Genomic DNA, 16,165 nt, shown 5'->3' on the forward strand with positions numbered 1-16,165 from the left:
TTTTTTTTCCTCCGCATCATCAGGTGCTTTTGTGGAGGGACCGCCAGATGTTATGAGCGGTACCTCCACGCTACCCTCCGCATCATTGGTGTCAATGGCAACTGTAGGGGAAGAGGTGACGTCTTTATGGGTGTTTTTTTTCATCATTAATATTCTTGTTCTTAGAAGGACACATTTATCCGGCGCTGATACTGCCTTGCGGCAATACCAACCTGGGCGGCGGTTTCCCCCCTTCCAGACTGCTCCACACTCCTGTCAGCTCTGTCTCTGTACGAGGCGGCAGCTGACCTTTGCCCTGTTCCGTCAGCCGGCCCGGATGTTGCATGGCTGGCTGACTTCCGGTCAGCTGAATCCCAGGGACACGCCGCTGGTTTCCAGTCCGCCTTTCCGCCAGCTCCTGACCCTTGCCATTTGCCGGCTTCGGAGGCTCGCCTTCCATCGTCCCCCTGACGCGACAGCAGCGGCACCGCCCCCCTTTACAGAGAACGGCGTCCAGCGCCATTTTGCCCGGCCTCATGATTTTCTCCTCGCTTATCCGTTCCGGCCCCACTACAGAGGCCGGAACTGGGGGTTTTGCGGGATCTGCACCCTGAACTGAGATAGAAATGAAAAGTCTGTAATTACTGTCCGTAATTAAGGTTGAAATCTACGTCGTGTGCATGGGGCCCAAATCTGTATTAGCACCCAACATTTCTGGCTGCTCTACATCTAATCTACTTATACAGCTGGGTGAGGGAGAGTTTCATTAGGGGTGCTACTTTCTGTATCTGTTAGGAGGTTCTGTGGGGAATTGATAGAGGTGCAATAGGGTCTCCTGGTTAGTGATGTACATAATAGAGAGAGGGGCCCCATATCTAGGATCAAACTGGGCCCCTCATTATGGTACTGAGTTTTACCGCTGCGCCGCACACTACCGCTACGTGTATGGGAACCTTGAAGCATGAGTAATGAGGACTTTAACTTCCGAGGGGTAATCTCACCCCTTCCCATGCTTCCCCTGCACTCAGGATCATCAGTTAATTTCTGTTTCGACCACATTATTGCAGGCGCAGCTTTTGTGCAAGAAATTTGCCAAAATCCTTGTGGTTGACCATCCTAGAGGTGTGACCAGCGCAGGTCAGGACATGACCTGATTAAATTATTAGTGTGTCTGAAGCCGCCCATGGATGAGTCCTACAGACCATATAAAACCTCATGTCTTCTCATCAGGGAACTGTTTCAAAATATCCAAATGTTACAATGTGAACGTTCTAAACCAATGTCTTCAGATCCATGACTAGTAAGTTAAAGGGCCAGTAACCCTAAATTCTGGAGCTGATCACATACTTGTCAAATCTCAGATTCCTGGACTCCCGGAAGAAAAGGCAATTCTCCGGGGTGCCCCAGGTTCTGACAAGGTATTTAGGGGGTCCTGTGTCTGTATTACTTTAGGGGGTCTGTATTTATTTAGGGAGTCTGTATTTATAGTGTTTGTTCTGGGGTCTGTACCTGTTTAGGGAGTGTGTATTCATTTTGGGGTGTGATGAAGTTGTTCATATAAACTATTTGTGATTCAAATGCTGTACTTTGGGGCGTGACCTATATAAATGGGCGGGGCTGAAAGACCAAAACAGTCCTCCCTTTTTCAAAATCTCCATCATGTCCCTTCTCAAAAATTGGCAAGTATGGTGTATAGTAATGTGGGAGTGTTATAAAAGATAAGAGAGCCCCCCATGACAAGCGCTTCTCACTGACACATCTCTACTCTGCGCACAGCCCGCACCGACCCGCTCCGATATGGAAAGAGTCAGGAGAGAGCTACAATCTGTCCGGTTACATAGTTACATATATTACATAGTTACATAGTTCGTACGGTTGAAAAAAGACACATGTCCATCAAGTTTAACCAAGGGACGGGAAAAGGAAGTTAAACAATTTCTACATATAGGAGCTGCTATTTTTTTGTTCTAGGAAATGATCTTTGCCTTTTTTGCAGCGTCTCCTGTCCCTGCTGTGACGGCTCCTGCGGTGACTATTCCATAGATTCACAGTCCTCACAGTAAAGAAGATGTCGCCTCTGCGGGTTGAACCTTTTTTTCTCCAGACGGAGGGAGCGCCCCCTTGTTTTTTGAGGGGGTTTTACATGGAACAGGATTTCACCATATTTTTTGTATGTGCCATTAATATATTTATATAAGTTAATCATGTCCCCCCTTAGTCGTCTTTTTTCAAGGCTAAATAGGTTTAGTTCTATTAATCTTTCCTCATAACTTACATTCTCCGCGCCCCTTATTAGCTTTGTTGCTCTTCTTTGTATTTTTCATCCTTTCTATGAACTGAACTGCATATTCTAGAAGAGGCTTCACTAATGCTTTGTAAAGTGGTAATATTACATCCCTGTCCCGCGAGTCCAGGCCTCTTATAATACACGACTATATCCTGCTGGCCTTTGAAGCAGCTGATTGACATTGTGCTGTTATTTAGTTTATGATTTACAAGTACACCCAGATCCTTCTCAACAAGTGACTCCCCCAGTGTAGCTCCCCCTAGGACATATGATGCTGCAGATTATTACACCCAGATCCTTCTCAACAAGTGACTCCCCCAGTGTAGCTCCCCCTAGGACATATGATGCCTGCAGATTATTACACCCAGATCCTTCTCAACAAGTGACTCCCCCAGTGTAGCTCCCCCTAGCACATATAATGCTGCAGGTTGTTGGTACCCAGATGCATAACTTTACATTTATCTACATTAAACTTAATTTGCCAAGTGGACGCCCAACACTCAGTGCCCAAATCCGCTTGCAATTCACGAACATCTTCCATAGACTGAGCATTACTACATAGCTCGGTGTCATCTGCAAAAATAGAAATAGTGCTATTAATCCAACCCTCTATATCATTAATAGATAAGTTGAATAATAGTGGTCCCAGCACTGAACCCTGGGGTCACCACTTATAACCTGGGACCATTCAGAGTAGGAATCATTGACCATAACTCTCTGGATACGTTTTTGAGCCAATTCTCAATTCAATTACAAACCCTACTATCTAAACATATAGTCCTTAATTTACCCATTAGACGTCTATGAGGGACAGTGACAAATGCCTTTGCAAAGTCCAAAAACACTAAATCCACAGCGGCCCCTCTGTCTAGGCTTCTCCTCACCTCTCATATAATCATTATGTCCACAGCGGCCCCTCTCTCTAGGCTTCTGCTCACCCCTCATATAATCATTATATCCACAGCGGCCTCTCTGTCTAGGCTTCTCCTCACCCCTCATATAATCATTATATCCACAGCGGCCCCTCTGTCTAGGCTTCTGCTCACCTCTCATATAATCATTATATCCACAGCGGCCTCTCTGTCTAGGCTTCTCCTCACCTCTTATATAATCATTATATCCACAGCGGCCCCTCTGTCTAGGCTTCTCCTCACCCCTCATATAATCATTATATACACAGTGGCCCCTCTCTCTAGGCTTCTCCTCACCCCTCATATAAACATATCCACAGTGGCCCCTCTGTCTAGGCTTCTCCTCACCCCTCATATAATCATTATATACACAGCGGCCCCTCTCTCTAGGCTTCTGCTCACCTCTCATATAATCATTATATCCACAGCGGCCTCTCTGTCTAGGCTTCTCCTCACCTCTTATCTAATCATTATATCCACAGCGGCCCCTCTGTCTAGGCTTCTCCTCACCTCTTATATAATCATTATATCCACAGTGGCCCCTCTGTCTAGGCTTCTCCTCACCTCTCATATAATCATTATATCCACAGCGGCTCCTCTGTCTAGGCTTCTCCTCACCCCTCATATAATCATTATATACACAGTGGCCCCTCTCTCTAGGCTTCTCCTCACCCCTCATATAAACATATCCACAGTGGCCCCTCTGTCTAGGCTTCTCCTCACCCCTCATATAATCATTATATACACAGCGGCCCCTCTCTCTAGGCTTCTGCTCACCTCTCATATAATCATTATATCCACAGCGGCCTCTCTGTCTAGGCTTCTCCTCACCTCTTATATAATCATTATATCCACAGCGGCCCCTCTGTCTAGGCTTCTCCTCACCTCTCATATAATCATTATATCCACAGCGGCCCCTCTGTCTAGGCTTCTCCTCACCCCTCATATAATCATTATATACACAGTGGCCCCTCTCTCTAGGCTTCTCCTCACCCCTCATATAAACATATCCACAGTGGCCCCTCTGTCTAGGCTTCTCCTCACCCCTCATATAATCATTATATACACAGCGGCCACTCTCTCTAGGCTTCTCCTCACCTCTCATATAATTATTATATCCACAGTGGCCCCTCTCTCTAGGCTTCTGCTCACCCCTCATATAATCATTATATCCACAGCGGCCCCTCTGTCTAGGCTTCTGCTCACCTCTCATATGATCATTATATCCACAGCGGCCCCTCTGTCTAGGCTTCTCCTCACCTCTCATATAATCATTATATCCACAGCGGCCCCTCTGTGTAGGCTTCCCCTCACCTCTCATATAATCATTATATCCACAGCGGCCCCTCTGTCTAGGCTTCTCCTCACCCCTGATATAAATCATATCCACAGTGGACCCTCTGTCTAGGCTTCTCACCTCTCATATAATCATTATATCCACAGTGGCCCATCTGTCTAGTCTTCTGCTCACCTCTCATATAATCATTATATCCACAGCGGCCCCTCTGTCTAGGCTTCTCACCCCTCATATAAACATTATATCCATAGTGGCCCCTCTGTCTAGGCTTCTCCTCACCCCTCATATAAATCATATCCACAGTTGACCCTCTGTCTAGGCTTCTCACCTCTCATATAATCATTATATCCACAGCGGCCTCTCTGTCTAGTCTTCTGCTCACCTCTCATATAATCATTATATCCACAGCGGCCCCTCTGTCTAGGCTTCTCCTCACCCCTCATATAAACATATCCACAGTGGCCCCTCTGTCTAGGCTTCTCCTCACCCCTCATATAAACCTTATATCCACAGCGGCCCCTCTGTCTAGGCTTCTCCTCACCTCTTCATATAATCATTATATACACAATGGCCTCTCTGTCTAGGCTTCTCCTCACCTCTCATATAATCACTATATCCACAGTGGCCCCTCTGTCTAGGCTTCTCCTCACCTCTTATATAATCATTATATCCACAGCGGCCCCTCTGTTCAGACTTCTCCTCACCCCTCATGTAATCATTATATACACAGCGGCCCCTCTGTCTAGGATTCTCCTCACCTCTTATATAATCATTATATACACAGCGACCTCTCTGTCTAGGCTTCTCCTCACCTCTCATATAATCATTATATCCACAGCGACCTCTCTGTCTAGGCTTCTCCTCACCCCTCATATAAACACTATATCCACAGCGGCCCCTCTGTCTAGGCTTCTCCTCACCCCTCATATAAACATCAGGTTGGTTTGACAACCTCTGTCCTTAGTAAATCCATGCTGGCTGTCACTTATAATACTATTTTTGTCACATAATTCTGTATATAGTCCCTCAATAGCCTCTCAAACATTTTCACCCACAATGGATGTTAAGCTTACGGGTCTATAATTTCCCGGGGAAGACCTAGAGCCCTTTTTGAAAACAGGCCCCGCATTTGCCCTGCGCCAGTCCCTTGGCACTATACCAATCACTAGAGAATCTATGAATATTAAGAAGAGGGGGACAGAAATAACTGAACTATGCTCTTTAAGAACTCTAGGGTGTAACCCATCTGGTCCCAGGGCTTTGTGACCTGGTTAAGTTGAGGCCTGGTATTTTGTGGCTTTTTCTTTTTGTCCTGACGCTGATGGAATGTGAATGAGATTTACAGAATTTATCTTCATGTTTTACGTTTAAATGGAAATGGGACCAATAGTAACCAATCAGAGTCCAGCTTATACCTGTGCAGGTTACACAATGAAACAAATGATCTGATTGCTTGTTATGGGTTGTAAAGCCTTTTGCACACGACCATTTTTCACAGCATCCAAGTGGGACCCATTCACTTTAGTGGGTGAATCCGTAGAAAGAAAATGTTCTATCTTACCGCAGATCACAGACGGGACTCTGGCGGCACACACGCTCGTGTACAAGAGCCACAAGTTCATAAAGCGCTAGGACGCCAGACCCTATAATTGTCAGATGCTGTAGAGATTTACTGATCCGTTATCTCAAAACAGGAACAAAGTTGTACATCCGGGTTCTTGTGTGCGCAGAACCGCAGCTCCCACGGGGTAGGGAGACGGACAGATGAGCCCTAATCTACCCGCCACTCAGTCCCTGCCTACTTGCATGGCCCGTCCTAGGCGACGGCGTACAACTGGGCGACGGTCCCTACGCTCAATATGTGCACGACAGACAAACCGACAAGGGTACACAGAAGCTAAGGGAAATGGGGCAGTTGCCCACGGCAACACCATGAGCAACATGCGTAGTGAACGAGCCGAGTCAAACCAGGAGTGTACGAGGTACCAAACGCAGCGCAGGAGAGTAGTTCGTAAAGCCAGAGTCAAAATGAAGCAAGGTCAATAATAATAGCAGGTTCAGCAGAGCCAGGAAACAGGACAGAATCACAGGCAGAGACAAGCAGGAAATGAAGGTATAAATAGACCGAGGGCGGGAGCTAGAACCGTCTGGCCAGGCTGTGATAGGTTCTCCCACTCCTGAGTCTACCAGCCTGAGTGGTAGCAGATCGAGTCACTCTATCAGACCTAGGAGCAGGTGCAGACTGATTAACCACGGGTGTCGACACAGAAGCTGTGTCTGGCAGACCCTTTACACCCGCCATATAACATTATATCTGTGAGAAATGAGACAATTATTAACAAAGCAAAGTTTTTCTCTTGGACAGTATCACACATGATAAGATTAGATACAGTTGCTCAGCAGACAGTATCACACATGATAGATTTAGATACAGCAGCTTAGTAGAGAGTATCACACATGATAGGCTTAGATACAGCGGCTCAACAGACAGTAACACACATGATAGGATTAGATACAGAAGCTCAGCAGACAGTATCACACATGATAGATTTAGATACACAGCTCAGCAGACAGTATCACACATGGTAGGATTAGATACACATCTCAGCAGACAGTATCACACATGATAGGATTAGATACAGCAGCTCAACAGACAGTATCACACATGATAAGATTAGATACAGTTGCTCAACAGACAGTATCACACATGATAGGATTAGATACAGCAGCTTGGTAGAGAGTATCACACATGATAGGCTTAGATACAGCGGCTCAGCAGACAGTATCACACATGATAGAATTAGATACAGGGGTTCAGTAGACAGTATCACACATGATAGGCTTAGATACAGCGGCTCATCAGCACAATATCACCCTTACTAGACTTAGATACACTGTCACATATCATATTAATATTTTAATGGACGTTACGGTGTGACTGGAATCCAATAATTCTTTATATTTGATGTCTTAGCCCTGGAGCGGCTGCTCACGGAGCTGGAGGATTTCCTGAATATCCTGGATAAAGAGAATCTCAGCAGCACGGCTATCCTGAAGAAATGTCTGCTGTCCGAAATCCTCCAGATGTGCCTCAAGAATAACAGCAGTAAGTGCTCCGGGCCGTCCATTACCTAGAACTCATGACAGACCTAGAACAGACAATGTGAGCAGAGAATCGAATTCTCGTCCATTCAAACCATAACATCCCAAGTCTAAGGCTGACAGGACTTGCTTTATATTTAAAGGGGAATTCCTTTGGTGAGGTCCTTTTGTTGAGGTTTGGATAATGGGGTGGAGCTTAGGCTGCTTTCTCTCTGATTGGGAGGAGGCTTGCTGCACCTGAGGCCCGCCCCTTCCCCTCTATCTCTGTCTACAACAAGAAATGGTCAGTTAAGCCTCCCCTCATTTTGTTAAGCCCCACCTCTTCCACTATTCTAATTGAAAATTAAAAGGGGCAGGATGGACTCATGTTTTTTTTCTGCCTGATTTTTACGAGACATTTTTTTATACAAATTTGCAGAAAAAAGGTGTTTGATTTTCTTCTTTGTAAAATTTCAGGTTTAGTGCCCCTTTAAATTTTACTATTTGACTGATTGCATCATTGGAACACGGTGAGGATTGTAGTAGTTTTGTATCCATGTCTTGTAAAATAGTTCCAACAGATTATGTGAGTGTATGTCGTCATTTAATTACGGGAGCCCCAAAAAGAGCCTAAATGTGAGGGTGTAACAAATCCCAGGAACATTTTATAAAGATATTAGAATGTGAGAATTTGGTTATTATTGAATGTCCAGATCTTGTGTTCCAGGTGGAGATGAGGAATATATCTACATGAACAAGGTGTTGGCTCCTCACACGGACACCGCAGAAAAACCTGATTCTGGTAGGTGCCGGTATCATACAGGAGGAGCGCCCCCTCCCCCATAATCTGACATCAAAGGCTGATATTACACAGGCCGATTTTGGTTTGTGCATCGAGCGCCGATCAATGAGACAGATCGGTGATCGGCGCTGGTTTGCTCCTGTCACAAGGAGCTATGGATGGGGACGAGCAGTCGTTACTCTGATCGCTCGTCCCCATACATTATTATGTATTATCGTTCATCTGCTGATCGCTGCCGTGTTTACACAGGACAATTATCGGCAATGAGCGTTATATGAACTAATTATCTGCCCGATAATCGTCCTGTGTAAAATCCCCTTAACTCTTATATATCTCTCCTTCCATAGCTGACACGTCCGATCTACCAACCAAAAATGCACTGACCAATGGGGTGACAGCGCTGCACACTGCGCCACCACAGAAAAGCCTGCCCGACCTCCCACCTCCAAAGATTGTAAGTAATGATTATACACCCGACTGTACATATAAAGCACAGCAGTTTAGGTGTAAGGGCAGCGCATAATCTCATAGGTAACATAGGATGAAGGCGGATTATAATCTCACAGGTAATAGGATGAAGGCGGATTATAATCTCACTGGTAACATAGGATAAAGGGGGTTCATAGTCACACAGGTTATATAGGATGAACACGGATTATAATCTCACAGGTAACATAGTAATGATTATACACCCGACTGTACATATAAAGCACAGCAGTTTAGGTGGAAGGGCAGAGTATAATCTCATAGGTAACATAGGATGAAGGCGGATTATAATCTCACAGGTAACAGGATGAAGACGGTTTATAATCTCACGGGTAACATAGTCACACAGATTATATAGGATGAACACGGAATTATAATCTCACAGGTAATATAGGATTAGGGCAGATTATAGTCTCACAGGTAACAGGATGAAGGCGGTTAATAGTCTCGCTGGTAACAGGATGAAGGCGGATTATAATCTCACGGGTAACATAGTCACACAGATTATATAGGATGAACACGGATTATAATCTCACAGGTAATATAGGATTAGGGCAGATTATAGTCTCACAGGTAACAGGATGAAGGCGGTTAATAGTCTCGCAGGTAACAGGATGAAGGCGGATTATAATCTCATGTAACACAGAATGAAGGCGGATTATAATCTCAGTTAACATAGAATGAAGGCGGATCTTAATCTCACAGGTAACATAGAATGAAGGCGGATTATAATCTCAGGAAACACAAAATGAAGGCAGATTATAGTCTCACAGGTAACATAGAATGAAGGCAGATTATAATCTCACAGGTAACATAGAATGAAGGCAGATTATAATCTCACAGGTAACATAGAATGAAGGCAGATTATAATCTCACAGGCAACAGGATGAAGGCGGATTATTATGGCAGCATTATTTTTGCACTGTATATTACTTATCTATTATTTTGGTACGTTATGTCGCTATTACGTGGGCACTGTTTGCCGTTATATTTTTGTAATATCAGAAAGAAATCATTTGGACACTCTGTGGTGACATGTCTGGGTTTATATGACATTATAGATTATTTATTATTGTTGTTACTTATATTTATCTTTATTTTTATTGTGAATAATATCATATTATATTCTCTATACACAATCTTATGGGAAATATTATCAAAGTCGGATCTTCATCACCAACAAATAACTGAGGGGTTTATGATCGCCAATCAGATCCTGATCTAAGGATTATCATCATTATCATTATTATCATTATCATTATTATCATTATTATTATTATTATTATTTTTATCATCATTATTATTATTATTACTATTATTAGATTTCTGCAGACATTACACTAGAATTAGGATCTTGTAGTTTTGTTTCCATTTTCTGCATTTTCCTATTTCCCAGTCCCTAAACTGAACCCCCCCCCCCCCCCCATCCACCACAGTTGTGCAGCGATCAGGACAGATGGAGAGAGGGGGTCGAGGGGCCGGGTCCGTGGGAAAACTGGCGTTCAGAAATGAATAGAAGAATGCGGGACTGGGGAAGCCCAGCAGCGGCCGCACAGGATGGGGGGGGGGGCATTTCCTGTTCCCTTCTACTAGTTATTACATTTAGGATGATACAGACTCGAGACGTAATATTATTTCCTGACTGCACTATATACCGCGTCTGACTTAAAGAGCAATTACACTCTTGGTCGGTTTCTGGGAAAGCTGGGTTACAAATCATGTAACAGCCGCCACAAGGGTCGTCGCTCCCTACTTTCCCAAAGCTCTTGAGTAGGGAATCAACCTAGTTTTGCAGTGAAACATCTTTTTATCCCAACTGTCTTAATAACCAGGCAAATGTGCCGTTCTGGACACTGGGAAAGCTGGGTGACAGTCCCTGTTGAAGCTGTGATGGACTCCATATTGTTTGCCACTCATCTTTCCCTAAAACTGATAAGCCCATATTATTTCTCTTTGCCGTGTGAGGTTTACTTTTCGCCATGGACGTGTGATTTATTCCTCCCTAAAGCCCGTGGACGCCACTTTTAACGTCTATTTTTGCAATGAGACAGCGTCACAATGGTTCTTATAATGTTGCAGAAAAAGAGGGAATTTGCAACTTAATACTGTAAAATTAAAAGCATGCCTGGAATGACATGAATCCTTCCCGGAGCAGCGTGGGAAGCAGCGACAATAAGCGGATGGATGCAGCCCCAGCTTTATTATGCCAATCCCAACTCAGGGCTGAATTCTCTGTATAATCTTATTGCAGCGCCCGACGCCTGGATTCAATTTGATAAAAATTCAAGGGTATGAAAATATTATCCTTTATTAACCCTTCAGTAGTAAACCAGTGCCGGGACCCAGGATGCAGCTGGATCTGACTCTGAAAGATGGTCGCCTCTAGCCCAATGGCTACCCAAATAATAGGGCATCTGATCTTTAAATACCTTCCCCAACAGTGATAATTGGGGACCAAAATGTGACTATCCGAAGTTTAATACCCTTTTCTTTAATATGGAGATGGTCCCCATTAGATTTTGGATCATGGCTGTGGGTATTTCTATCCATTCAGGCACAAGATGATTAGTGGGGTCCGACATTGATGCTGGGTGATAAGAGCGGGCCCACAGACCAAACCATGGATTTATAGGCCTCCAGGGGCGTTGCTATAGGGGGTGCAGAGGTAGCAGTTGTATCCAGGCCCCTATGCCACATAAGAAGACACCAGTATTATAATGCCACATGGCAGATAGGGGTCCCGGATACAGACTTGGCACAGTAAGTTACCCAACCCCTCTATTGGCCTCAATTTGAGCCAGGGGCAAAGAGTCGTCCACAAACTATGGCCTTAATATGTGTCATAAGCCCTAATTCCCTAAATGTCTTTGTAGCTGGAGAATTAAGATTTCTCTTTACTGAAGGAGCCGAACCATGAACAACCCCCAACATTATTCCTTCTCTATTAGACTGTAACGTTTGCATCAGACATCCAAACAAGAAGTTCTCCTGGCATTCACCAAACCCAGATTCCTCCATCAGGCGTCCTGATGGTGAAGTGAGAGCCATCTCTCCAGACAACACATCGCTCCAGAGTCCAATGTTGGTGGCTTTACAATATTCCAGCTGCCACTTGGCATTGTGTATGGTTTATTTTCAGCTGCTCAGCATTGGAAACCTCCATCCATAAAGCTCTGGATTAATAGTCCTGGTGCTGCTGATGTTATTTTTTTTTTGTTGTAACTTGTAAGAAGTAGTAGTAATATTGGTGGCGAGTGTTGTAGATAGGCACAGATGAATTGTTCACCCCACGCGTTTCGTTGTTCGGTCCAATTCTCGGCTCCAGTGGCGTAAATACCGCCGTAGCAGCAGTAGCGGCTGCTACGGGGCCCGCGGCATGAGGGGGCCCGTGTCGCCCGCCGGCACGGGCCCCCACCATGGCCGGAGGCTCCGCTAGCAGCCGCTATGGCTGCTACAGCGGGACGCCACTGAACAGTACGGCAGAGCAGGGAGGTATCTCCCCGCTCTGCCATTAAGCAAAAGACATGTATGATCACTGGCAGCGATAGGGAGAACGGGGGACTGAAAGTCTCCTGAAGTTCTCCATCACAAACCTCGGACATCCGGGGTCTGTGTCGGCAGCTCCGTAGAAATGAATGGAGCGCCGGTCCCGCTTGTGCGCATGCGTGACCAGCGCTCCATTCATTTCTACAGAGCTACGCAGACGCCGGAAGTCAGAGGTTAGTCATGGAGAACTTCAGGGGGACTTTCAGTCCCCCGTTCTCCCTATCGCTGCCAGCGATCACACATGTCTCCCCTATCCTGTGGATAGGGGATACATGTCTTTTATTAGGACACACTGTAGGTCACATTTTTTTGGGAGGGGGGGTGCTGTATGGCGTTCCCTACAGGGGGGGGGGCTGTATGGCGTTCCCTACAGGGGGGGACGCTGTATGGCGTTCCCTACAGGGGGGGGGACGCTGTATGGCGTTCCCTACAGGGGGACGACGACGCTGTATGGCGTTCCCTACAGGGGGGGGCTGTATGGCGTTCCCTACAGGGGGGGGCTGTATGGCGTTCCCTACAGACCCCCCCTGTAGGGAACGCCATACAGACTCCCTGTAGGTAACGCCATACAGTCCCCCCTGTAGATAACGCCAGACAGCCCCCTCTGTAGGGAACGACATACAGCCCCCCCGTAGATAACGCCATACAGTCCCCACCGTAGATAACGCCATACAGCCCCCTCTGTAGATAGCGCCATACAGTTCCCCCTGTAGATAGCGCCTTTCAGTCCCCCTGTAGATAGCGCCATACAGCGCCCCCTGTAGATAGCGCCATACAGCCCCCCCCCTCTAGATAGCGCCATACAGCCCCCCCTGTAGATAGCGCCATACAGCCCCCCCATGTAGATAGCGCCATACAGCCCCCCCCTGTAGATAGCGCCATACAACCCCCCCTGTAGATAGCGCCATACAGTCCCCCCCTGTAGGGAACACCATACAGTCCCCCCCTGTAGGGAACGCCATACAGTCCCCCCCTGTAGGGAACGCCATACAGTCCCCCCCTGTAGGGAACGCCATACAGTCCCCCCGTAGATAACGCCATACAGCCCCCTCTGTAGATAGCGCCATACAGCCCCCCTGTAGATAACGCCATACAGCCCCCCTGTAGATAACGCCATACAGCCCCCCTGTAGATAACGCCATACAGCCCCCCCTGTAGATAATGCCATACAGCCCCCTCTGTAGATAACGCCATACAGCCCCCTCTGTAGATAGCGCCATACAGCCCCCCCCTGTAGATAGCGCCATACAGCCCCCCCATGTAGATAGCGCCATACAGCCCCCCCCCTGTAGATAGCGCCATACAACCCCCCCTGTAGATAGCGCCATACAGTCCCCCCTGTAGGGAACGCCATACAGTCCCCCCCTGTAGGGAACGCCATACAGTCCCCCTGTAGGGAACGCCATACAGTCCCCCCGTAGATAGCGCCATACAGCCCCCTCTGTAGATAGCGCCATACAAACCCCTCTGTAGATAGCGCCATACATCCCCCTCTGTAGATAACGCCATACATCCCCCTCTGTAGATAGCGCCATACAGCCCCCCTGTAGATAACGCCATACAGCCCCCCTGTAGATAACGCCATACAGCCCCCTCTGTAGATAGCGCCATACAGCCCCCTCTGTAGATATCTACAAAGGGCTATATGGCGTTATCTACAGGGGGGCTGTATGGCGTTATCTACAGGGGGGCTGTATGGCGTTATCTAGAGGGGGCTGTATGGCGTTCTCTACGGGGGGCTGTATGGCGTTATCAAAAGGGGGGGTTTGTAAAAAAGGCACTATCTACAAGGGGGGGGGGGGTTGTGGGACACCCAGGGGAGGGGGGGCCCCAGTCAAAAGTTTGCTATGGGGCCCAGTCTTTCCTAGTTACGCCCCTGCTCGGCTCCTTTTGGACATCTCCACTTCACAGTATGAGCTCTTACAGTTAACCATGTGGGGGCAAGGAGGTGATGACTTGTTGGAGAGGTGGCCCCCTATGACAGTGCCTGGAAAGTCACTGACCTTATAAATACGACCCGTTCTGCTGATCTTTATCTATGGACGTTTATGTTCTCTGCATCTCTAAGCAATGGGTTTGTCTAAAAGTGGGGTGCACATACTTTTGACCATGTAGTCTATATCTTGGCCAGTGTTTTGAAGACGGCAGAACAAGTCCAGCAGCTTCTGGTGTATGCTGCTCTCTTGATTTGGTAAAGCTGCGGTAAGTTTGGGACTCGTGCCGAGTTGTTGTATTAACTCCCTGAGATCGCGTTCTATTCCGGCATGTTTTATGAGAAAATGTTTGACATTTGCTTCTTTTGCCGGCCATGATCCCGTATTCCCTGGGGAGCATCATCGTACACAAATAGAAGCTTCATAAATTTAGATCAAGTCTTGTACTTTGTTGAAAAAGCAAGAACAAAAAATGTCCTTTACAAAATCCCACCCACCTAATAATATGTCACTGGTCCGACACATACCCGTGTTTCCCCGAAAGTAAGACAGTGTCTTACTTTCTTTTTATCCCCAAAAGCCCCACTATGTCTTACTTTCGGGGTATGTCTTACATTGGCAAAAAAATATTTTTTTTTTTTTTTATTTTTTTTTTCACAAACTTTATTTAACTGTTTTACATTTTTTTTTTTTAGTCCCACCAGGGGACTTCACTATGCGATGTGCCGATCGCATATATAATGCTTTGGTATACTTAGTATACCGAAGCATTATTGCCTGTCAGTGTAAAACTGACAGGCAACCTATTAGGTCATGCCTCCGGCATCGCCTAACAGGCAGATGCTGAAGGCAGACCTGGGGGTCTTTGTTAGACCCCCGGCTGTCATGGAAACCCGACGGCGACCCGCGATTTGTTTGCGGGGGCGCCGATCGGGTGACAGAGGGAGCTCCCCCCTCTGTCAAACACATTAAATGCCGCTGTCACTATTGACAGCGGCATTTAATGGGTTAAACTGCCGGAATCGGCGCGCGCTTCGATTCCGGCAGTTGCAGCAGGAGCCAGGCTGTGTATAACAGCCGTGCTCCTGCCGCTGATCGCGTGGGTACAGTCTCAGTACCCGCGCTATCACAGGACGGATATATCCGTCCTCCGGCGCGAACTAGCAGCTGCTGAGGACGGATATATCCGTCCTTCGGCGTTAAGTGGGAGTGGAAGTGGGCAGGAGGCGGCAATACCCCCGTGTTTCCCCGAAAGTAAGACATATGTCTTACTTTCGGGGTACGGCTTATATTAGCCGACCCCCCTGAAACCCCCGATACGTCTTACAATCGGGGGTGTCTTACTATCGGGGAAACACGGTAATAACCAGGGGTAAAAAAGAAGACAACTGCAGCTCTGACCATGAAATGTGCTCAAAGACATCGTCACTTCCCTAAGTAAAACACTTTGGTTTAAAGATTAAAGAAAGGCCATAAGTACCACCCCATTCTCAGGAGTACATAATGTACCCGCTACCAGGGCAAAGGAGTGACAGATCTAATACATGATTATTACTCTGCAAACCAATTCATTTATTGTACATATAATCTAAACTGCTGAACTTGATTACACAAATTATTGTCATACTGCTCCTTATATCTAAGAATATATCTACTATAATACTGCCCCCTATATACAAGAATATAACTACTATAATACTGACCCTATATACAAGAATATAACTACTGTAATACTGCCCCTATATACAAGAATATAACTACTATAATACTGACCCTATATACAGGAATATAACTACTATAATACTGCTCCTATATACAAGAATATAACTACTATAATACTGC

At 46.3% G+C, this 16,165-nt stretch overlaps 1 protein-coding gene across 1 annotated transcript in view; it reads left to right on the top strand.

Moving 5' to 3' along the window:
• The first annotated feature begins 940 nt into the window (after positions 1-940).
• Positions 941-16,165, top strand: part of LOC142710033 (actin filament-associated protein 1-like 2) — a 29,186-nt gene continuing 13,961 nt past the window's right edge. Inside the window, exons 1-5 of the mRNA XM_075848521.1 lie at positions 941-970; positions 1,047-1,116; positions 7,449-7,580; positions 8,283-8,357; positions 8,705-8,811. Of these exons, the coding sequence (XP_075704636.1) occupies positions 941-970; positions 1,047-1,116; positions 7,449-7,580; positions 8,283-8,357; positions 8,705-8,811 (414 nt within the window). The remainder of the gene's footprint in view (positions 971-1,046; positions 1,117-7,448; positions 7,581-8,282; positions 8,358-8,704; positions 8,812-16,165) is intronic.

Source organism: Rhinoderma darwinii, unplaced genomic scaffold (genome assembly GCF_050947455.1).
Source record: "Rhinoderma darwinii isolate aRhiDar2 unplaced genomic scaffold, aRhiDar2.hap1 Scaffold_4214, whole genome shotgun sequence".
Taxonomy (NCBI): Eukaryota; Metazoa; Chordata; class Amphibia; order Anura; family Rhinodermatidae; genus Rhinoderma; species Rhinoderma darwinii.